Genomic DNA, 26,095 nt, shown 5'->3' on the forward strand with positions numbered 1-26,095 from the left:
TAAATGCAGTTTGATGCTCCAGAACCTCTAAGTAGTCTGGCTCAGTATGCAGGTTAGCCTTAAGTTCAAAATATTCATTCTTAGTTTGCTCAAGCATGACCTTGCGTGGTCTTGAGTACATAATAGTCTCCATTAGTTTCAACTCTCCCGGGTGCCCCGGGACCTGCATGTCTACAGCTGACTGAAGCTGGGGCATGTTTTTCCTAAGGTACTCTGTTATTCCAAGCTGCTGCAGCTCTTTTTCCCTCTCCAGAATATTTCTGTACAAGGAGTTGGGATTCCCGAGAGTGACGAACTCTGCAGGGCACTCTCCAGTCATGGGTCTGAATTTTGAGCTTGGGTTTCCTGTCAGAGGAGAAGTGTTCTCCTTCTCCATGATGCTCCGGCAGACGTGGTGCTTGGTGTGGGGCTCATCCAGGCTGTAATCCAAATCTGTATCATGTTCCCTGTGCTGGGAGCAGTAGGTAGGGTTGCGACAGATCTGCACAATGGGACTATGTGATCTCTCCTCATACAGACTGCTAGGCCCTGTTCTTTGTGTCAGAGTTTGGTGTGTAGTTTTCTGCCCATACATGCTGTAATGTAAGTGAATGGGACTACTGCTCGTGTTTTCTCTGGGCTGCTCCTCTGCTGCTTTTTTCTTTGCCCTTCTCCGCCGTCGGTGGACCACAAATACGACCAAGCCAGCTGAGCAGAAGATAATCATGAGCACAAAAACAAGTAGGCTTAAGATGAGCACAGAGAGCGGGACAGTGTCTGTGAGAGGGCTGAACAATCCCTTGCCACTGCTGTAAGGCCTCTCCGTAGCTGTCACACTTTCGTCCCCACTTGGGGACATAGGGTAATTGGTCCCTAAACCAGGACACAGCACCTCATGATGAAGGTTTCTTAGCTCAGTCTGCATCACAGTCTTTGGGGTGTGACACAAGATGGAACCCACCACTGTGTCCTTTCGGAGTTTCTCCACCCACTGTTTGAGGCTGAGCAAGTCACAGCTGCAGTCCCAGGGGTTGTCCTCTAAATAAATCTGCTCCAATGAGTCAAGTTGATCAAGTACATTGCTCACTGGCAGGTGCATAAGTAGATTTTTCCTTAAGTTTAATTTGGTGAGGGGCACATTGCGGAATATCTGAGCTGGAAGAGAGCTGAGCAGGTTGTTATTTAATGACAAAAGCTTCAGGTTTGGCAGAGGATTAAATGTGCCTGGAGCAATCTCTTTGATAAGGTTGTATTCCAGATACAGGTATTCAAGATTGTGGAGCCCCACAAACATTGTAGAGAACAGTTTCTCAATTCTGTTTCCATTCAGATACAGTTTTTTCAAACTGCTCAAGCTGAGGAAAGTTTCATTATCAATGTAATCAATTCTGTTGTTTGCCAAATTGAGCAATTCTAAACTGTCATACGTGACAAAATCATACTTTAAGAGTTTCTCAATCATATTCCCTGTCATGACCAGCTTAGTGGGGTTTTGGTGAAGTATTCCGATATCTGATACCTTTTGAATTCCTCTGTCCTGACAATGCATCAAAAACCCAGCCACAGGGTGATTGTGACAAGAACAGTGTTCCACACAAGGGCTGCCAGGAATGTGAGACGGTGTCGTAGCCCTGGCGTCATCTTTGGCATTGATCAACTTGGGAATCTGAGACACTTTTGATGAGGGGGTAACAACCATATCCAGTGACTTTGATGGCTCCTCCAAGTTAATATCTGCATGGGATGGGCACAGAACATCCCGCTTGACTTTAGCCAGAATGGTCCCCTTTAGATGATGTGGTGTGCTGCAGACCACATCCCCAATTGCTGACTGGGCCCTCATGTTCTCCATCCAGATTTTTAAATGTAAAATATCACAGTCACAGACCCAGTCGTTGTCCTCCAGGAGAAGTTCCATTATGCGCCCGATGTGCTCCAAAAACCCTACATAAGGCAGTGTTTGGAGCTTGTTGCCACGTAAGTCCAGGTGGGTGAGGGGCACAAACCGGAAAATGTTGCTAGGTAAAAACTCAATAGAATTATCATTGAGGATGAGGACCTTGAGGCGGATCAGTTTGTTGAAGGCCCCTGGTTCAATGACTCGAATGAAATTTGTGTCAGCTTGAAGAAACTCCAAATTCACCAGGCCTTGAAAAGTGTCCTCTTTCAGAGTGATGAGGAAATTGCTATTAATATGGAGCTTTTTCAGTGAACCGAGAGTGCTAAAGACCCCTGGCTCCAATTCTTGTATGCTATTACCCCCGATGTGCAGTGAAAGGGCATTTTTAAGCCCTTCCATTTCCTCAGCACGAAGCTCAACCAAGCCATTTTTGTAAAGGTTCAGGTGGAAGGGCACACCGGGCGGGACTTGGATCTGGGAGAGTTTGTTGATGTTTCTCTGCTCGCAGTTAAGATGGAGGATGCCATCTTTATTCTCACAAGAGCACAAGGAATCACAAGACTCACTAATAGAGGATGATGCCTCTGAAGGATGGATATCTTGAGACTGGGACGCAGTGAGAAACAAGATGAGGAAAATGATACAGGGCAGCATTTCGGTCTGAGATATCTGTAAAGAAAGGATAGAGGCATGGGCAGAAGGGGTAGGGAAGAAAAAAAAAGAACATTAAGTGTACATGTTGTGAAAAAGTTGATACAAATTTAATGTATAGTTCTGTATAATCCTTCTATTTAGTAGTCTGAGACTGTTAAATGATAGTTTCTCCTAGTGAGAGACTAGAATGGGAATTGATATGCATTACAACAGAACTGGCTGTATGTAATAATACTTCTCAGTTTCAAATGTATATTTGTAAAGCAATTCTTTTTAAATGTTTTACCTCTATGTGGCCTTTATACTACTTAGCAGTGCTATGTCCTGTGTGGGCTTGAGGCATGGCAGTTATACTAAATGTAGCTGCTCATGGGAATCCTAATAATCCATAGAAAACAGACATCAGAATCCACAGTATCTACCCAGACACTGCATTTTACCACTGAGTAAATACATTTCACAGAATGAACAATAGAACAAGTCGGAATCTCTTTCCAGTGACTCACAGTGGAAAAATGGTACATTAAAAAGAAGAAAAAGTCTAATTTGACTGGGTTTTCTGCCCTTTGTCTGAACAAAGTCTTACTCATTGTGAGTCATACAAAAATGAAGAAGTCAGTTTAGTTCATTTTATGTCTGTTACACTTGCATTTATAACGGGATGTTTTAGACAAAAGATTGATAATGAATGGTTTTGTCTTTACTGTTTGACCAATTAACTCTCATTCAACTGGACTGAAAGTAAAGTGAACTCTAGCCAAGCCTATATTCATCAATCAGATTTCTTATACCGTTCATATGATTGTGTTGTATCACTTTTCCAAACCATCTTCTCTGCACAATGAACCAAAGCGTTTATGAAGAGAATTCAAACTTCACTGTAAGTAGAATTTATTTTGAATGACAAGGGTAATGTTGAAATGTGATTTTAAAGATGAGAGGCCTCAGCAGCACTTCTAAATCCATTACATTAATTTGACTAAAATCACAATGGATCAGAGATGACATCAATCTCAGAGGACTGGTGGAGAAGTCATGGGCAGAGACATCTTCCCTTGATCAAGGAGAACTAGATATCCACCCTTAACTACCAGAATTCTTTCTGAAGAGAAGAGATGTATCATGATAAGAAAAGATGGCAGGAAGGTGCAGCTCTTCTTGTTAACGAATCTGATTATCATCTAAAAACTTCATTCTAACAAGCCTAGGCAAGTCTGTATTCGTCAGAGATCGAAACCTTTGACTCATGATCCATATATAAGTGGTACTCAACTGTCTTTTGTTGTAAGTTCCAGAAAAAACAAGTCCTCTCTATTGAAAGTCTGTGAGACGTGCAGCATATTTTCAGGGAGCGTTTGAAATTACCTTTGGCCTAAAGCAGGTAGTGTGGCCTAAAATGTGGTTTGGAATGTGAAATTGGAGTACTCTGACTAAACACAAACAGAGCGTAATCCTATACTAATCCTTAGCGTTAATGATACAGTAGATCACTGTAGTTAGATGAAAGTCTGGCCAGCTCCACACACATGTGAAGAGACGACAAAACTTCACAGACAAAAGCTGAATTTGAAAGAGTCATTTGTTATGTCACTCTAAACTCTTCTCTCTTTTACCTTTTTGCCATAATACATGTTTTTGGCTTTTGAATAAAATCAAAATTGCTGATGAAAACCAAGTCAGCACTATCTCCATTGTATTTGATATATTCAGGCAGTGTATCCCAAAGTCACTCTAAACTACCCACAGAGTTGGGTTCACAGTCTTCAGACCTGAGAAACACTGAAATATTACAGAGAAACCCAGAGAATATCAAATGCTCACCATCACACTGTAAACTTAAACACGCTTGTCTTACCAAACGAAAATACATAAATAGACAAGTCACCATTAACATAATCACTAACAATCAACCTACAGAGTTAAATAAAGGTTAAAAAACTAAATGTGTTAATAATCCCTTTTACTAATTTCTACTGGGAATCACCACTGCGTGTGACAGAACACACCAGAATAATAAACTGCATGCTCTCCCCTCCAGGGCACATCCAGTGTTCTGACTCGGCCTGTGCAGCAATACGACAATGATAGGGAAACCCATGACTGAAACATCCAGTAACTAGAAACTGCACAAAAAGGGCAATGCTTATCAACTAACACCTATTTTGCATTTAGGAAGGACATTTTTCATTTTATCTTGATCGACATATGCATTTCATAAAGATACAGACCCGTAAAAAAATATTTTACCTGCTGTTATGTTGCTTACATTATTTTTTTTAAACTATAAAGCATGTAGGCAGATAGACTAAACTAAACTAAACTTATTGTTTAGACAGTGATAACATTCAGAAAATGGCTCCCAAAATATCTTTGGAACATCTTAGGCCATTTCCTTTTTTATCTGTATTTGCCCGTTCAGGAGTTTGGTGGTGGTCATGGTACCCAAGGCGTTCACCTCTGTGACCCTGATGGCTCGTGACAACGCGAAATGAAACAAACACTATTAACAGATGTTATCACATATGCGTTATAACACTGCTGAGGGCAGATATGGAAAGGCATAAAAAAAATTGTATATTTCAAACAGACTCATCTAACTGATCCATTTTTCAGACAATCAATGTTGCATGGGGCTCAGCATGACGGACACAGGAGATGAAACAGTCCAGTCTTCCACTGGGCTCTCTTTGCAGATTCAGATGTGCATCTCTGGCTGTTCAGATAATTCAATTAGAGATCTACTGAAGCCCTATGAGATCTCCCCTCATGCAAGTGAGTGAAGCCAACTAATAGTCTAACATCAAATGCGATGAGTTTAAAAGTACAGAGCTGAGGGAACAATGGCAGAGATAAAAGTGTAGAAGAAAAATCTGTTGATGGAATATTCATTACACGTTCAACCCTTCTACAGGAACAGGTGCTGTGATAAACACAAAAGGCTTTGGCCACTTAACAGACCCATAAATAGCATGTTCACGCTATATTTGTGCTAACTACTACTACTGTATTGTTACATTATGCCCATCACAAGACCAGTGCTCCCTCACGAGTATAAATTCACATCAGTGATAGTCTCACACAGCCAAGCTATGACTACACTGCCACACACATAGAGACAGGTGACAAATTAAAGGAAAAACCTGAATGTTTGACCCCTAGAGTGAGGAGATCCAGGTGCTTTGCTATGCTGCAGGGGTCATGGTTTGGGCCCCACTTGTTCCCTTAGAGAGAAAGGTCACTGCAAATCAATACAAGGTTGTTCTGAGTGATCCCCTTTAGCTAAAGGGAGTTTTCTTCTGTCTTTACTTCCTTCACAGTGATCCTAAGTCACATTCAACTTATAAACAGTCCTGCAGCTGTCAACAGTTCAGTGTCCTGCTCATGGACACTTCAGCAGCCAACATAACAACAGGAAGTTAGGAACCACCAGTGTACCATTAACTGGTGACTCATATATGTAGTGTGAATAAGCAACGGAGCTAAACAGGATACATCTCATGTCTCTTACAAGATCTTTCCTGTGTCCTCCACCCTCGGTTGACCAAAATGACTTCTGGGTCAACTGAGGATGTTTCAAATCTCTTGTATTGGCTTTGAGGACTGAGGATGGTGCTGGAGGAGCTATGACTGAGGAAACACAAGACCACCCTAAGCAAGGTTTTTGTGAACTGACATGCCCCTTTATCTGAAATCAGTTGGTGATTGGACACTCCAGACAAAGGATCTGGGGAGAGGACATCCCATGTCCTTAATAACATGTTTCCTCAAGTCTTCTCCTCACGTTTTCCTGCATCTTATGTGGTCAGGACTAAGACACAAGGAAAAGACACAAGTGAGGGAAACAACAGTGTTTATAGCACATGAGATGTACTCACAGAGTATACTGCCAAGCATTTGCTGATGAACTCCCAGCATGCAACTGTCACTGACAAACATACCATCTTATTCCTTGCAGCTTTAACTATCAGTCTATCTTGTTTTCAATATGAATGCAAAGATTCTGACTTTGACAAACTTCTGGAAGACAATATTCTCTATACATGTAAAACTCTAGGGGCTGCACTGAACATGTAATCTTTACTGATGAGCACAATGCACATCTGCTCTTGCTTCCCACTGATTTTGCACAGTTCATGCGCCAAATAGCAAGTTTACTGCAGTTCCACTTATTTTTATCCTCTTTACATTTAACATAGTTTGTAGTGTATTGACACACACATCGGAAAAACAACAGATACAACATGAACCTGGAATTGAGCTGTACTCAATAGCCTGCACATTTTCCATTTAACAGTTTAGGACACAATTTTTAGATAATATGAACACAACTGTAGTCACATTCTGTTCTCGTCACTGTCAAAGTAAATAGAACATGCTGCAGCCACAAATAGCCCATAAGCTGGAAGCCTAATTCCTTTTTCTGGAGTGTGAGGCAACTTGATGTACAAATATGAAAAGCGTGTTATCCCTAGTGGCACCCAACAGATACAGCCATTTTCCCAACTCTGTCAAAACTGATAAAAGTCACTGTGTATTTGTGTTTCAAACATTTTGTGTGGATAATCCAAATTTTCTTGGATTTCAACTTGTTTTAAGACTTAACAGCCACTTCGGTTCTTAGCATTCTGTATTCTGTGTCCTTAGTCCTGCTCATTCCTAGGCTACCTGCCATCATGGGAATTTTTGGATCTGGACAACAGGGAGGTACATTTTAATTCACTGAAGTGTGAGCCTTCCCTGTCAGAATTGTAGTGTTAAATATACTGGTGTGTCATCTACCTATCATGTCTAAGAGTTGGAATGTAAATGTAATAAAGGATTAAACATGATGATGCTGAAGTTACATTTACATTCCAACTCTTAAAGGATTAAACATGATGATGCTGAACTCCAAGCAGGTATTGTTCTTCAACTGAATATTATTGTTGGACTCATTAGTGGAACTAGTGTGGGAAACTCACAGTTTATGCCAAATTATGTCTCAGAGTAGGTTCCAACAATGTGTGCTCTTAATCATAGTGGAAGGTTTCTAGCTTACGGGCAACCGCTTTGGTGTCATAGGAAAAGTGCCGAGCGTGCTGCATACTTTTCCAAGTTCTTTAAGTGGCCTATATTTTCCCCTTTATCCACTTTCCTTTGCAATATCCATAATATTACAACATACTGAAAACATACTGACCACTATTTGCTGCTCCAGGAAACTCGGTATAACAACAAGTAGGCTAGCTGGACCAAACCTTCATACCTTTAACTATTACTGTCATGCAGCGGTTCTAACAGCTGGCAACTGGTCATATGAGGAGATATAGTCAGATATGTTGAAGAGAAGTTCTGGACATAAACTAAGACAAGAACAAAAACAGTTTTTCATCCTACCTTGTGCACCGCATAGTCTCCTTACTTCTTGTTCTCTGCTGGTGGGCCTTAAGTTCTGATAGAGACCATATGCATGATAAACTAATAATAGAAACACAAAGATTGTGTGGAGGGGGGGAGGGTGGCTTGGCTCCTCTGGCAAGTGGGATTTAGCAGGCTTGCATTTCAATTGGTCTTAACTCATGCACAGTCATTAGTTCTCCAGAAATGAGCAGGCAAATTACAGTACACCAGTGTATCGTGGCATCCAGGTACTGTAGGTTTTGTATGGAAACACATCTGAACCAAACAGATGTCCATTTTATGTCTACATTATTACCCCTTTTAAAAAAGGATCCATTATATTCAGGAATGACTCAACAATGCCCAGTAGGACTGGCAAATTGTATGTAAATAAATTCATTCAGAAAACTCTGTACAGAAGCAGGTGTATGTATGTGGATGGTCTCACACATCACAAGAAAGGCAGCTACTGTATGCTCATCCTTTAGAACGGTTTTGCTCATGATTGTTACACAGTAATAATTTTGTAATATTCTTTAAAGTTGTTTGGAAATATTCAGTAAGTATTTCCTATTCCACCTGAAGTTGGACGTTCTTACATAATCAAGTGTTTTCACTCGCTTTCCTTTCTCAGCTCTTTGAAATGACCCTTTTAAAAGTACCCAGCAGCAGTAAAAAGGCCACAAGGCAATGGTAATGACAGTCTTGTGATTCACTCCATAAATAGGTGCTTCAGTATTAAAAGAGCCACACATCCTAGGTAGAAATTCCTACTTAGGGATTATAAACAGTATAAAGGGCAGCACCTAGAACGCTTTGCAATGTCGGTACAACAGGACTGTGAGGTAATCATAGCATGGTTTATGTTGTCCACAAGACATGCATATGTAGTTTCCTTTATTTTAAACTTCAAACCTACGAACCAAACTGAACTGAAAGCTGTATAAGAATTTGAATGATAAACTGGAAAGTATTATTTAACATGAAAAGAATTTTGGAATTCTAACAGTACATTAGCTGTTGTGTTTGTAAAACCAAACATACTGTACATACTTTAAAATGCACCGACTATGAACTTGTGTAAAAAAAACAAAAACAAAAAAAAACATAGCTCTCACTTGTATGCCTAGAATTACACTCACACATACTGTCAGCCCTTAAAACAGTCTGTTTTATGACAGATTACAGTGCCATTAATGCATTTCTTGAGCTCGAGGCAACCTTAATTGGCAGGCGCATAACTGGTTGAATTGCACGGTACTGTATGCTTACACTTCCTCCAACTGAAGCCGGCGGAGTTTACTAATTGGACAAACTGCCATGAAGTCAGACGCTGTTCTTTTTACGATCACATCTGCGAGTGGATGCAGTCATTAGTAACAGCTGAATGGTATCAATTTAAGTGACAGTTAGTCAAGAAGCCTACTATAAAAATACATTTTTCAAATGTGTTCATGGCATATGTAACTGTATTAGTACAGGCTTTTATATTTCAGTGATAACATCTAGACTATTACTGCCACATATGACTACACAGTTAAACATTTTAGGAATTAATATTTGAATGTACAAAGCCAATCTCAATGAGAAGAATATATATAAACTATACAACGGTGTCAAAATGTTAAGCCCTGTGAATCAGCTTTCTGCTAAGGTAGCAAAAACATGTCCAAAGTTAACTCGGCTCTTGTTGTGACAAAAAAGTAATAACAGGACAGAAGATTAACACAAAGTCACACACTATCTCTTACTGTTTGGGAAGTGTGCACTGGCAAGTTTTACTCTGACAGAAAAATCACAGTTTGGATCACGTACACCCCCATTCTGATTCTCTCTCAGCTCTGTCCTCTCCCCATTTATTCACCCTCCACTTCCATAATTCATCCCGCTGTCATACTGGGATCAGTTTAAGTTGCTTTATGATGCAGAGCCAGTAGAAGAAAACTCCACCCATGTCACAGACTGAGCACACTGACACAAGCTGCCTGAAGGAAATCCAGTCTAGGACCAGTGGAAATAACAAGACCTGCTGGAGCTGTCGGCATCAGACAGCTTCTGGCTTGATGGGTAGAAAACAGAGGACTGGAACATAGCTTCACTGTACAGCCCTCAACAGGATAAGCTGGTTAGAACATTGATGGATGTCAAGTCTGTACATGCCTGTCTACAAATTACTGTATTATCCAAATGCAGTTCATCATCGTACATGTATCTAGTTTCACATAACAGGGTGTTTGCCTGTGTTTTCCCACAAGACAAGGGGTGAGTGATGAAAATCTGCCTGTTGGTAATACACTTAATAAATTCTTCACTTTAAGTCTTGATCTGTGACAATTTTGATCTAGTTTATGAGTTTCAGGACAAACCTGGTTCTGAATTAAAGGGGGTGGGGATGAGGTAATGCTTTTCTGGTAAAACAGGTATATTTTTACATAAAGGTCTGGTCTAGAAATTTAAGGCAGCAATTTTAATGCAGATCTATTAAAGGTTTCATATGTTTTTGCCCCTACGGTATTTTTAGATGAGGTACTGTGACCAAATTAATGGAGTGTCTGATGACTTAACAACTGGAGAGACTTGAGCTGACCTGCATCATCCAACTGAATAAGACCTTTCAAGACCAATTAAGTAATGATGCCACAGCCAGCGCTTAAAGAAGGTGGACAACAATCGAAAGCTCCTGTTAAAACCTGTTAGATAAAAGCTTCAAAGTAAAGAAAAAAAAATCAACACCCTTATTTCCCTATTTGTTTTTAGGATGGAGTACTGCCAGGCACCTTAATACGCTTAGAACCATAACAGAAACTGAAGATTAAATGCATTCATAGACAACAAAGCACATGCAGCACGTCTGGCGTTAGCAATGTGAGCATATCACACGTGACATTGATGCAACAGAAGGGAGTGTTGCATTTCAAACAAAAGCAGAGGGGTGTTTATTGTCCTAAATAATCTGCTCACTGAGCATTTCACTAGAACGCTAACCACAGACCATCATACTCTATGCGCTGCTTTCCAAACAGCAGAGTTTTCAGTATTCAAAGCATTCAGAAAGATAGACAGATAGAAAGGGGACTCCTCATCTGTGTGCACTGGCATTTCTCTAATATGTCTGTTTAAAACATTGATCTGTAACACAACCTAAAAAGAAAACATGATTTAGTTGTGTAGAAAATGTGCTCCTTGTGGAAAAGTTCAGTCTGAAGCTCTGTGAGGACTCCATCAACTTGCCAGACTCCAATAAGTGGTCCACTGGCCTGAAGCACCCCCTAGTTTTACGGTCAGATAGCAAGAAAGCTTTTAGTGAACGATAACACACTCCTAGACAACTGCAATAAAAAAAATGAACAACTAAGCACAAACAGGCAAGAGCTAGTTTTAATAATACACATCTCATCTGACATTTACATAGTGTTTTGCAGGGAGTGCTTTTCACCACACGAGCCCTACCAGCTAATTTTCTCCACTTTGCACTACCTTACAGCAGCATGCACAACATAAAATACCAAAGACTGGGCTTAGCAGCAGGGGATAGCCTTTTTTTATTTCTTTCCTTTTCTCACTAACCATTTGAGGTCATCAACTAACTGCTGCGTGCGTCCACTAATACTTAAACTCAGGCTGCTGGGGGCTGAAACAGTGAATGAGAAGGAGGCCAAGATGGTGAATGCAAGATAGTGAGACCTGTTGCACCTAGCTAGGGGGTGTTTCATTTCAGCCTGACGTGGGATGGCAGATTAGAGCCCCCTGCACTCTATTGCTTTAGCGTGTGTGTGGGAGTGTGTGTTTTTGTGCTTGTGCACCCGTCCCCGGCCGTGTTTATGTACGTGTACTCGCTCTGACTGTCTATGAACTTCCATGAGTGCCCTGCAGTGTTCCCTGGCGCCAATTATGGTGGGGCTTGTCCCTTTTTCCTCTGTATTGGAAATGATGTGACTTGCCCTACAGGGTCGACACCACCACTACACCCACATATCTGCAGTGATTCTGCCAGCGCCTGCGGCCCTCCGCCACAATCCTAGAGAAATAATAATTATGACATCCACCCACTCAAGAGGCATGAGATAGTTCAGCTCCCCTGCCCCTTGTTCTGGCTCTTTTTTTTGACTGATTCAATATTCTGTGGGTTAGTGCTGCCTACCTTCTCTGTGTCTTAGAGAAGGAGAAGCTCTCCAGTATATCTGCAGGCTTGCTCTGTCTGAAAGTAGTGTGCTTTAATAAAGTTTCACAATGCCACCTTGTCTGTTCTACCCCAGAGCTGACACTCAAACTGCAGACTGATTGCACTGGTCAGCCCCATGTCCTGCCTGATGCCACACATTCAAGCATACATTTGTGTTTCATTTCATCGCAAGCAATTTCTTCAGTAGGGGTCGAACAGCCGTTGCTTCCCTCGATATCCACAAGAAAACATGAGGGTATGTTTTTTTTTCAGCAATGTTCTGTGGTTGAACTATTATTGGTAGAGAGCCACAGGCTTTTTTTGAAGCAGAAGAAAAACGGAGATCTCTACTACTGTAAATTCTAATAATCATGCAGACCTCTTGTTAAAAATAGATGACTGGGAAAAAGAGGGGACTTAGACAGTGGAGCGTACAGCACTCATAGTGTTTTACATGTATTAAATTGGTCCACATAGATTCATGCCTCTTTAAAAAACCATTAATCAATAATTACTCAAGTTACACAGGGACATTAAGCTTAAGCAGTTCATACACCTATGGTATAGAATGCCTATAAATGAGTTATTAAATTAATACTTCACTCATCCACCAATAACAGCCTCCAAAATCAGCTGCACAATTCACTGGTTAAAGTTGATTTGACACTTTTACCCCCCCTTCATTACACTACTTGTACTTATGCAGGACAATACCCTAACCCTCAGATAGAGAACCACAATGCGTCCTGCGGCACAAAGTGCAAACGGATTCAATTAGGCTTGAATGCAGTAAAGATTTATGTAATCAGTCGTGATCTACAGTATGGCCAACAATGTCTGCTTAATATTAACACTACTGTATAACGAGCTGAAATCACATTAGCTGCAGCAGAAAGCACGAATATCCTTCTTGTGATTGGCTGAGTTGTGCCAGAAGTCGTGATGCAGTCCCCATTAAACACACCTGTGACCACTAACAGTAATGATAAATATTCATACGCCACAGCTATATTTGGCCGTGGCTCAATGCCAGAGAACCCAAGAATAATGAACTGTTAGGCACTGAAATCTGTTAACAGGCAGAGAGCCACTACTGCGACTCAACACAGCCATAAAGCAATATAAGCAGAGTTTGAGGGATTTTCAGTGTGTAATAAGAAGCAGTATAGGCAGACTTGATTATCAGCTTTGCACGTAGGATACAGTAACGACGAGTGGCAAACAGCCAGGTGTGCTTGAGGTAATGAAACCCCCTCTGGGAAACTTGCAGGTCTGTTTCCTCCCTGTCAAGTCCAGACCTTTTTTTTTCTACTCCTAAAATCAACATGAAAATAGCTATGCTTCATGTTGGTTCCCACGCAGCTGCCACACGAGTCCACATGCTGTGCATCTGACAGGAAAGTAGTTAAAATGGTCAAAAAGAAGTAGAAAACAGCTCTATCACATACTTCAGCTAGTTGGAACCTGCCTGCAATGGACACCTGGAATCACTGCGACCGAGCTGATTTTAAGATGCAGCAGAATAAAACCTTCACCAAAGGTCACCTGATCTATAAGAAACTAATTAAGCAAGTGCAAAATTTTGGAGACATGTATAGAAATATCATGAGTGACTTACCGACTAAAACAGACGAAAAAGGAGGGAGCCTATTCCAAATATCACCATACTCTGTCCATCGGTAGGCACCGGGAACCGACGCATTGAAGGGGGGTAACCTCCACCAGCACTTTCTCACCGGACCACCTGGTTGCTTAAAAGCAGACTGACACACGAGAAAACTTCACAGGGTGCGTCAGTCCCCACTTGTCCTCTCGGGTCCTCGGTCTTTTTTTGAGTCTTACACCGCTGCCACACGCGGGCTGCAAATAATTCCGTAGCACAAGGAGCTGGCAGTGAGTTTTCACTCCGGTCCCGGGATGATGAGTAGGCTGTAGCTCTCCTCTCACCAGCCAACCCACAATTAATTGGAATTAAGTTGCAGGTTCGAGCCACCACAATAAAACAGGGCTGGGATTAAAAGGAGAGTGTTCTTTTTATTTTGCAGTCCTCTCAGAAGAAGCGCGCACCGCGTCCTGCTCTCGCGCTGCGCCGTGCACTCTGTGTAGTTAACCAATCTGCGATATATTAGAGTTGCTGTGTAATTTGCATGCTGTAGGTGGAAGGCAGGGAAGGGAAGCAGCGTCAAGCCAACCATAGTACATAACAGGACTTCTGCTGATAGCTTTCAGAATAAAAGCCTGTAAGCGTTAGACGGACAGGAGATCGATTCATTTATGGATTCTGTTCATTTCTCAGTTTCCTTATAGGTATAAGCCATTATCTAAAACATATATACGTTGTGTCTCCATATTTAAGAAGCGTAAACACATCCACTGAGCATCCTACAACCGTTTCACCTGTCTTACAATCCTTTCCATAGGGAGAAATCAATTATATCCCTCAACTTTCAGCTGTTTGGTATTTTTTATTTATTTATTTATTTATTTACAGCTGGGAAAGCTCTGTAGCAGCTGCACAGAGCTCCTCCTCTTGGAGGTTCTTACAATAAAGTAAAAGGAAAAAAAACTTGCATGATGGGCTTTAAATAGCTGAATTCCAATACCAAGCCCAAAGGGTAAATATTGCTGTATAATAGACATACACTGTACTGCTAATGCATCCAAAATGCAGATTAATACAGATTGATTCGGTGAGCCACTCCATTAAGATAGTCACACAACACCTTATACAGCAGAATCTGTCCTCATGAGGGAAACAATAAAGGATTTTTGTTTTTCTGCACAAACTCCAGTGGCTAATTCTTTGTGGGGGATCTGCACAATGGCACGTTGGACACCTTCCCACAGGCTGGCCTGTGTCCTTGAACAAGACACTGAAGTGCAATTAGCTCCAGCTGATTTGTAGCTCAGCCTAACCTCTGACCTCCCTGGGGCACAAGCAGTGATAAAATATAATCATTACTACTCCCTTGCTTGTTTAGTGTGATGAGTTAAAAAGCCTAACAGTTTGATAAGTCAAAGCACAAGTAAGCTTGGCATAACCACAGATTCATCTGTGTCTAAACCCCAGTTGCAGTTCACTGCAGCTTAAGGGTCGATCACTTTCAGATGGGCCCAGAATGTCATAGCCCAGCCTCATATTGTGGCTTTATGTGTCTCCTGCTTAAACCTATGTGGGTTTGTCACAGGATTAATGTAAATGTAACTCCCATCTGGAACATCAGAGACTGCTGCAAGTCTGTGCTCGGCCTCACCGGTGACCCAACCTAGATAGATCGCCTCTAAAGGAGGTGGTTGGAGGATTGAGGAAGCAGAAGTGAATGAAAGTGAAAAAGTAAAACTTTAAAAATGGGGAGTTCAGTCCTAAATTTATTAGTAGGTATTGTGAAATAAATATTTTGATATATTGTATTCTTAGTATTCTCTTAACACAACCTGATAAAAAGTTAAAATATCTTTTGAAAGCATATTCAAGCAAATAGAAAAAGATTAAACCAACATTTAACAGTGCATGTTACATTAATGGAACTGCAAGCAACCAGACTGAGTACTAATGTAGCTGTCATCACAACAAGGACACAGCATGTTTAATAATTTATTTCCTTTTTATTGATCTGTCATTTCAACACAGAATGGAGTACGTTTTGTTCACAGTCAAATAAAGTATTAGCCCTACCAGAGTGCGTTACCAGACACACTATGCATAACCCATTTGAGCAAAAGAAATAGTTACACAAACTGCTGAGGAGAATATGGGTGCTATGAAAACAAGAATAACATTATTCAAATCTAACATAGAAAACTGTGTTTGCAATTCAAATGTCACCTGACACTTAGTGTTACATATTACACATTGCAGCTCAGTAGAGCACTGATGTTTTGTATGTGTGGCTGTGAGGTGTGTGAGGCCACAGACAGTGGGTGGACAAAATAACAAATGCCCTACAGTACTGTAAATACCAGCCATGTGAGGTTTACACTGTCTGAGGTTTTTGAGAGTATTTGGGTTGTTGATTCAGTCTGATGGTGTTTATTACAGCTGGGGTTTGTAGATGTTCCAAGGAAATACCCTGTAAACGTCCCTCAAGTAGTGTCAATGTTCTATTTGGGGCAGATGTGCCTGTTTGTGGGATAATTCATTATGTTTTTTAGTTTTCCTGTCCCAGTGTTTGCATAGCAGCAACACACTGAAAGCCATTAAGAGCACAGCACTTTATTTCTCTAATGCACAGCTATAGTCTGTCAACACCGACGCCAAAGCTGAATTTATTCTCTTTATGAAGGGTGTTTTTTTTTAAGTTTCTCTAATGTTAGTTTTTACTATAGGGGCACCAAGATTTCCCTGCTGCAATCTGTAAGCCTTAAAACACTGAGCCAGCTTCTGTGGGCTGCAGTGCATGAATTCTGATTTAACATTTTGTATACTGAGCATCATTATATTAATTGTCAGTGCAAATTGAAAAGTAGGGTGACGCTCATGAAGGAACTGTTGGCAAGTGTCCTATCATTAACCATGTACTCAACAGGTTTGCTGCATCCACAGCACATTCCCACATCTCCCAGTGTTCCTTTAGTAATAAGTGTTATATAGAAAGAGACATAGTGGCTATTATGTCAATGCAATTACAGGCCTCCCACTTGTCTGATAAAGCAGCAGATAGGAGCATCTGAGCTGAGAGAAAGTGTGGACATATTTAAGAGCAGGATAGCATTAGCCAAGACTTCATCTAACTCTCATGTTGGATGTGGGTTGAAAATCTGTGGTTGAAGACTAAAAACATGCCTTTTATTTAGAGAATCCTCAATCTGTGACAAGGTTCAGCTATTTAGTGAATATCTGGGTTTCTTAGCTACAGCACTTCCTATGCATAAGAACGCTCAAGTCATTGCTTCCTGGTGCAAATTATGCACTTTCTGAAAAATGAGTCTCATCTGAAGAACTTTCCTTTACAAAACAGGGTTTCACTCCTTCTGATGTCAGTATCAGTCATCGTCATATATTATCACAGTGCCCATGAAGCCAAAGGAGTAAAAACCCTGCTGCGTGACAGGATCCAAAAGACAGGGCAACCTTTGCTTATCTGCTATGAGAATCTATTGCCAAATAATGGAAAATACGTCTGTGTGTGTTTTTCTTGGCCTAAGGAAACTGGCCCACCTGCAGTCCTACGCTGCACAATTTGTGTGCTGCAGTCAGAAATGTCTCCCATGCTCTGCATCAGGGATCCTTATGAGATGGGGAAAAAAAGGCTTGCCAGGACCCAGACTGGGTAAATTTAGTCTTGCTCTGTGCTTTTCTCCTGTCAAAAGGAGACCCATCAGAAACTAGCCTTCCAATGAAAACTTGAGAATCCCATCCTCTATGCTGCTCACCTCAAACTCTCAGTCGTGAAAAAGTGGCTAAGTCCACAGGCTGCTACTGTGTGGGATTAGGGCCAACAAACACTGCATGCTGTTAGAGCTCAAAATATCCATATTAAAGGTCTTCTAAAGTATTATATAAAGAGCATTTACGTATATAGTTGGAAAGTCATCTTCCTCCGCCCTTTCTGACATTACCGTATTCTGTATCATCTTTTTCCAACTCGGATGTTTACGCTGAGGGTAATATTCAAACCCAGCACTCCCATGTTTTTATGGCTGCACCATTCAATCACATTAATATTTTCTAGATTTCGTGTGCATATTTTTAATTTATTCCCCCAATATTCGGTAACTTGGAGACTTTCCAGCTTCATCTGGAAGTTTTAAAGTTCTGTGGATTTGAGCAGTGTTTGACTGCACAGCAGGTGTTTGTGATGACTGACTCACAGCAGCTCAGTGAGGTTTCAGTTTATAGTGCAGCACTGGGTTTCATCTGTCACCACCACAAGACCAGATGGATCTATTGTACACCAGGCTGAATTGCACTTTAATTATATTCCCCAGCAATTGTGTTTACATCCTTTCCATCACTGTGATACAGAGCAAACTTCTCTTAATTAATTTCACTGTGATTGAGACGGCGGTGATCGTGGTGAGCAAGAGATGTCTTTGCAAGATGTGTGTTGAAAAGCCGAAGGCTGTATTGTTATATTCATTGTTGTCAACTATTAATAATTTCCACTATCACTGGAAACATGTTGAAACAAGACAGGGTAGCCAGTTGACCAGTCAGTCAACTAGCTGTCTGTACTAGCTGCTTGCACTTCTATAACACTGTTGGATTCACAGTGGAGCAAATTTGATGCAGCAGGTCCAGATCTCTTGTTTTTTTACTTACTCCTACAGTACATTACCCACAATGCAACTTGAGCTCTGACAGTTTGGCCAAAGACTTGTTGTGCTATGCCCATGTGCTCTCATAGCCTTGAGGCTCTAAGCTCAGACAGAGGTGATGAATTTCATACAGCAATAAGACCTCTAAACAGACTTTTATATGTAAAATTGACAAACGTTCCCTGTAAGAGGTGAAGATAACCTCGAGATTTATCCTCTATACTGTTATAAATTCATTTGTACTGAAAGTAATTTGTTGCTCTTTGTATAGACGTAAGCCCAGTGACAATGTGATGATCATGTCAAGGTGTGGAACACTGATTTTTATGAGATTATTATAGCTGTTCAACTGACTCATTGGTCTGTTTTTAAATATTGAATACAAGTATGTTTGTGCCCTTTCCTGTTCCATTTTTATGCTTGCTATTGCACCAAGGACTGCTTTTTCAATTTCATTGTACAATGTACAACAACAAATAAAGTTCTATTCTATTCGCCCTGTTCAGACCAGTTGCCCTCTGGTTGGCTCCCTTGTATTCAGCCTGACTGCTGCTGTACAGGAGCTGACCTAATTGCCCTGTAAGTTCCCAAGAGCTCTTGCACTCAGGCCATGTGCCTTTTTGAATAACTCAAATGCTGCCCTGCTGTGAGCTTAGGGTGAAAATGAAGCCTTTCTTAATTCCTAACATGGAAAGTACTGTTGTTAAAATACCCTGTCCTGCACTGGCAGCTTTAGAAAACATCTCCTAAAAATATTATTTTAAATATCATATCAGTGTATTTAGTATAGGAAAGTCAATGTAGCCGAAACAGTCAGCTGTCTCCTTTTCTTCTGAAATGAAGGGTCTGGTCACTTAAGTAAGGTCACTCTTAATGGCTTTAGTGTCTGCACTCTTATCACCTGTCTGCTAAAGAGATCCTTTCATGGTTTTCTACCTGTAGCATGTCCTGAACCTACAGATATACACTGAGCAGCCATAACATTATGACCACCTGCCTAATACTGTTTACACAGGAGTCAATGTGGCAGTTGGTTGTCACTCGTGTCACTCTGGAGCTCACTGTGCATCTTCTGTGAATCTGTTTGCTTCCACAGTTCTACTGTCAGGAAGAGCACAGATGTGTCTACAATTCAGTGAAAAATGTATGTAAAAGGAGTGAAAACTGTGGTTGTGAGGATGAGTTAGAGAGAATTATTGAGACAAATCCAACAACCTCACCACTCTAGGTGTGATATCACCACTACAGCCCCTGACTCTTTCTCTTCATAGAGACCAATGGACAGTGTTTCTCATTTTCAACCATTTTAACAAAGTTTCAAGCTAAATGGAATCTTTTGAAAAGCATGAATGAAATTTAAAAGTTAGTAGGTCAACCTCATCGTCAGTGAGCCGTGGGCGTCCATGACCCTGTCTCCAGTTCACCATTTGTCCTTCCTTAGACACTGTTGGTAGGTACTGACCACTGCAGACCAACAACACCCACCAAGACCTGCAGAATGGGAGATGATCTGATCCTGTCATCTCACCATCACAGTCTGGCCCTTGTCAAAGTCACTCAGATCCTTACACTTGCCCGTTTTTCCTGCTTCCAACACATCAACTTTGAGGACTGAATGTTCACTTGCTGCCTAATATACCCCACACATTGACAGATGCCACTGTAACAGATAGTCAGTGTTATTCACTTCACCTGTCGGTGTGGTCATAATGTTATGGCTGATCAGTGTATATGATTTTAGACTTGTTAGATGACAAAAGTAAAGCAGAAGCCGGCTTCATATGGCTGAAAGGCACCATCTCTCACCAGCTGTGAACAACTTAGATGATATAAACATTCAGTGTGTGCAGAAATAGCAAGCAATGAAAATAAAGGCCTAAAGCAAATGCTACTTGGTTGAGATTGACACATGTTTACTTCTAAACCGCCTGACGACAGTAGTGCTGCGTCAGCTACTTTTGCCTTTTGTGTGTTGCTCGATGAATTAGCAGCGTCATGACAAAAATAACTCCTTCATCCCCTTTTCAAACCCTGCCTTGATGATAAACGTACAGTATGAGGCTGCGGTGCATGACGAGAGGATGCTTATTTTTCTCATTGACTCAGGTCCAGGCTTGTGTGATATTTAATCACTGCACTCTGGCAGTCTAACCTGTCCTTGTGGTGTTGTGCAATGGAGTAGTGCATCCAAAGCTAAATGAGAAGTTCAGCGATATGCACCACAAAGTATTATTTATTAATGCAAAGCTACATGGAAAATTCAGTTTCATATAAGCTATGATACGTAGAAACATACTTCAACTTACAAAAACTTGCAGAGGCTTGTTTTCTACTTTGCTTTCTTGTGGTTAGTAATGATTTATGGTTTATAACAAGAAACTTTGCTGCATGCTGTGGTTGTTTGTTTGAGTAACCACCAACAGAAAAAGAATCAAACACATAGCAGAGAGGTGCTGCAGGCTACTGAACTGCTTTGAGCACTGCAGGATTGAGCAGCTTGCTTTAATTTCACCTTTTCTGCTACATCCTATCCTCTCACGCTACAGTAGATGTCACTGCCGGCTTGATCTCAGCGCGGTGTCCAAAAGGCATGGCTGAAATTCCGACCTTTGTGTTTGTTTCACAGATCTCAGGGATGCTTGCCAACTACGGCTCATAGAGTTTCATTCCTTCATCCTGGCAAGACTCGGGTTGTTTCAGAGTATGGGTGACACTTTGTTTTCTGTTCCGCTTCTGTGCTGTTATTGTGACAAGAGGGCAAAGGTGAATTTGTGGCAGCCAGATGCAAAGGCACAGCAGGACAGGGAACATGGCAGGTGTCGGATTTGATCCCCCTCCCCTCAGGGCAACACACTTCAAGTGTATGACAGAGTGTAAGAAAACAGGTGCCGATGACTAGTGGCCGAGTGCAATGAAAGGAACAGGACAGAAAAAAACACATGCTGCATTATTTCTTATTGGCAGGATGAGGTGCAGCATACAAGAGTATATAACAAAAAAAGTGCTGCAAGGATTCACCTTCTTTCCCTCAGCACTTACTAGTTACTAGTTTGATACACTCTTTGAAAAAATCTACATGCCCTTACATCTGAAAATGAGATCTGTTCAAGCACTTTAAAGTCTGCAGACTAACCCTCAACAGAAAATAGTTCTGCATGTAGAAGCCTTTTGTCCTTCAGCTGAAGTCAAGCCTACACATCTCCCACATACAGTACATTACTCATGCTGCCTGAGACCTATTGATCTATTATTGAGCTGAAATCTTATTAGCAATCCAATTATATTTGTCATACAGTGCCTTTCCCCTCAGCATCGTGCCTTGTTTACCTGTGTTGCGTGACTCATAAGTGCAAAATGAACAGTCCTGATAATGTCACCTATATATTTTTCTGTGTGAACACCTGTCTGTTCACCTGACACTGCTCCAGTCCTCATGTGGGACCTCACATCCCGTACCACACCCTCTCAACAAACTTCAACAAAAGATGACTGCCTCGCCAATATCCTGTTTATTGTTCACCTGGGGCAGTTTTTAATTAAATCCTAACAGCTATTGTGCTTTCCACAAAGCAACCAGTGCTATTGTAATCTGACTGAGTGCCACCTCTGCTTTTGTGTTTGGTACACTTTGACCCTTCTTCATTGACTGGTGATCTATGAGCCACTTCCAGGTAACACAGTAAATGATGACCCATCCTGACCTATGAGGGCAGTCGATGTAATTTCTGGTGAAAGACGACAGCTTGTTTCTCTGATGGAACAGCTTTGAGAGAGATCGGAAGGGTCTTGGGGTGTGAGCCCTCCGCCACATGGTCCCCTGGTCTATTGGCCTATGATTTCTGTTTTATTTTGTCTGTGATGCTTGTCACTCTGCATGTCTGTCAGTACTCCCTCTCCCTGTCTACCTCTTTTGTCCTCCCATATTTTGTAGGACCCACATGCAGACTGTTGGGGTCATTGTGTAACTGGTGGCCATTTTGGTTCAGCGGTCTCAGCAGTGAACAGCTACAGTGTGGCACAGAATCACATATATGCATTCTTACAGAATGTTAGGTTTTTCAAACAGGTGCATCCATAATTTGAAGGCTAATATAAAATCTGGATTTAGAGTATCCATGGCTGCACTCATTTTAGGCTTTCAAACCTCAGAGGGAGAAACAAGGAGGATGTAATTTGTTGGCACAAATGAAAAAGCACATCTCTTTGTCTTGAGAATTTATTTAAAAAATCTGAGGAACAAAATGTCAATTTCATAGTTTTTCCCCAAACCCCACACTGAATTACAGCAAACCACTGCAGTCCTGGGGGATGTGTATTGTTAATTGTTAGGATTTGCTCCCCTCTGCTGGCGAATTGACACAATAGCATTTGACGTTGTCTAATGTCTAGGCAGCTCAAGCTGCAAAATGTCACGTTGCTCCTGGAGTGCACACATTTTTTTTTAATATAAACCATATATTCTGTTCAATTATTTAAGCATCCACAAAAAGAAATTTGTGGTATTTGGCTGAATATTTTTATAAAACAGTTGAGAGGCTGTCCGTCAGTCCCTTTACTGTATTCATCTCCAGTGGGCAACTGGTTACACAGCAGCAGCAGAGAAGAACAAGATATTATGTATGCAATGCCAAACAATTAGATCATCAACCAAGTGTATTTGTTTTTGTGCATTTTATTATCTTATGTATTCACCATTGCATTATATATAAGTTTTTACAGCAGTGTATCCCAGCGTTTCCTCACCTGATGCTCCAGTTTTTTGGTCAGATTGTTCTCTGTCCTATCAGCAGTTAAATTCTGTGCCAAAAGATGAGTGTAGAAAATAACATTTTCAATCACCTCAAGCCAGAAACTGAATGTCAGGCTCCAGTTTCAGAAGATGAGTAAAGTGATTTCAGCTGGGTTTACCTTTCGAGTCACCCATGACTGAGAGGATGTCATCTATGAAAAGTGCTTTACAGTGAGTTGGCCTCTCCACGTCCAGCGTCTAACCCAGTCTGCTGGGAGGAGTGTCTGTCTAAAGTAAGTCACATATTACACCTAGGACGGTTATGTACTATGTTTCTGAAAAGGAAACAATCTAGCTCAGTGCTTCAAATAACTATGCACCTGTATTTGCATTCATTATTGCTTTTATAGTAATAAGAAACTATGTGTAGGTGGATCAAAAATAGTATACTGTAAATGTGTTAATAGCCAAAGTCAAACATTGCATATTCATTTAAATAGAAATTGTGCAGTGTGTATAGAGTATTACCTCAATGTACAAAAGCAGCAACCTTGAATTTCATGCACACATCATCTTTGGGCCTCAGCTGCAGGTTGCCCTCCACTGGCAATTACTTTCATCCACAGACTGTGACCAGGAACTGTTACCCGTGAGGTTGGCACATACACACACACACACACAGACACTCTGGCAATCCTCCTAAATGCACCCCGATGGCTGCGTAGTCACTGGTCCCTACCCGTCCATGCTGGTCAAAATCATAAAGACGTGTGCACACACACACACACACACACACCTATGCACACCTCAAACACACACTTGGGAGCCAGTTTTAGTGCCCTGGACATACACAAATGACGTTATGATGCATGTGTACACCCAGAGATCAATAAATTCCCTCATATACCAAACACACACACACAGAGAAATGAACCCGCATGAGCCTTGAAATGCCTTGAAGACAACTAGAGTGAAAGCAAATCGTGAATGAGGACTTCAGGGAGTGGGGATTAGGCCAACAGTGTTTGGCTCCATGGATTAGTTTAGGGTTGCAGGGTGCTTTAAAAGCAGGAGATAAGCTCTCCAACAACCAAAGGTCACTCAACAAATAGATTGAGTGCTTAGCAAGGATGATCATGGATCTTAGTGACAGCCAGGTAGAGCTCAGGAAAGAGAAAGTGGGGGTCAGGGCACACATGTGTCTACTGTATACATGCAGCTTGTATAAATATGTCCCAGTCTTCTTGGTAAAATAAGACTCCTGAGATTCCACAAAAAGCCCAGACTGCTCTTATAAATAGCTTTCATGTCACCATCCAAGTTATCATCAACCAGTTTCAGCTGTGACTTTTAAAGCTTTGTTTTAAGCTTAATAATGCACAAACCAAGCAAACATGGATGCCTAAATTCAAGTCTGTTGTTCAGTGTAAAATAATGAGTATTGTAATTTTCTCCAGATTAGGATTTTATGGCTCAAATAAATAACAGATGTCCAATCTTTAGGTGACACAACAGACAATGTTTTCTAGTGTTTAACGACTTAACTTTTTTATTTAAACTTCAGTCTGACTAAGCCAAAGCAATTACCTTTGCCTCAAGAGTAGCACCGCATCACAAGTGTTTGGTGAATCTTTACAACCAATCTACTAAAACATTCATTTCATTAACTCTCATCCACAATCAAACATGCACACACTTATGTGCACATACAGTTAGATGTCTCCATTCAAATTATAGCTGGCAACACCTGCAGACCCATGTGCCTGCCTGGCCTCCCGCTGTGATTCAACTCAAGAAGCCCACTGGGTTTGTAACAGTTGGCCTTGTTTAGCACTAGGGACAAGGTCATTTAAGTGATAATGAAAGTGTTTCATTACTGTAATGAGGCGCATTCATAATGAAGGTGATTTGCCAAAAAAGTACACAGACACACACAAACAGGTACATGCAAGCTGACAGATGAGCACCGAGCTTAACACATGCACAAACATACACACAAGACACGGCTATCCATGTGGAGAGGCTCTCATCACAAACACACACAGGCACTTCAAACACAAAAAAAGTCTGCTGCCTAATTACCCAGCAAGCAAACGCTAATGTACGGCCTCTGTCTGAGGAGAGCGGTGGAGTCACCTGCGTTTCCCTTGCCAGATTCTAGGATCAGTCAGGGAGACGCTCTTTTACAGCTGCTCTGTATCTTTGTATTAGTTCATCTGTTTACGTTCAGCCACCACCACAAAGTTAATTATGCTGCAGTGAAGTCCTAGACTCTCAACAGTAACGCCAGATGAGGTTTGACTGCATCTATTATTGTTAGAGAGTGGGAGAGATAAGGCAGGAATGTATCTGTTTGCATGATTTCTCGCTTTAGCACTTTCATGTCACATTGCAATATTATTACCAGGAATTATGACACATTGAACTCCTGGAATGCATACATTGTGGTATGTAAGTATAATTATTAGCTGTGAATAGTTATGAAAGCTACTGATACTGATAATTCTGTTGGTTTTTACATCCACTTACAGTGTAATCGTGTTCAGTCTGCAACCTCTTTAATGATGCAGAGTACACAGTTAGTTTATTTGAAAGAAGAGTTTGTTTCTGAACATAACTTATTTTACCTTGTGTTCTCTCTTACACTTGATATTTCTCCAGGTATCTCCTGCAAATGAACATGCTTTTCTTCAAGAAAAACATTTCCAGGAAATTGCTTTAATTAAAGTAGTGAAGTTGAGCTGCAAACACTGTGGTACAATTAACACAGTGCTTTAACAGAAGTCAGAAAACAATGATGTTAAAGCAAATTGTGACAGAAGGCTTGATGAATTGTTCTGAGTAGAGAAAGTGGCAAGGAGAGAAAGGGGATGATGTGAGACAGAGGTCGATGTATCTGATTACAACCCTTGAATTTATGAGCAGGAAATGTGCTTCGCCTTGCTGACTCACCATGAGCCCGCACTCCATAATTTGCCTTTTAACCCGACAATGTCTCGCGCGCACACACACACACACACACACACACACTGTG

At 41.1% G+C, this 26,095-nt stretch overlaps 1 protein-coding gene across 1 annotated transcript; it reads right to left on the reverse strand.

Moving 5' to 3' along the window:
- Positions 1 to 4: 4 nt before the first annotated feature.
- Positions 5 to 14,214, reverse strand: slitrk6 (SLIT and NTRK-like family, member 6; the record flags this gene model as incomplete). The annotated part of the gene is made up of 2 exons (XM_020592136.1): positions 13,693 to 14,214; positions 5 to 2,548 (listed from the first exon to the last, which is right to left on the reverse strand). A coding segment is annotated over exon 2 (2,529 nt), but the record flags the coding sequence as incomplete, so codon positions are not given.
- Between the last annotated feature and the right edge of the window lie 11,881 nt (positions 14,215 to 26,095).

Source organism: Monopterus albus, unplaced genomic scaffold (genome assembly GCF_001952655.1).
Source record: "Monopterus albus unplaced genomic scaffold, M_albus_1.0 scaffold16.1, whole genome shotgun sequence".
Lineage (NCBI taxonomy): Eukaryota > Metazoa > Chordata > Actinopteri > Synbranchiformes > Synbranchidae > Monopterus > Monopterus albus.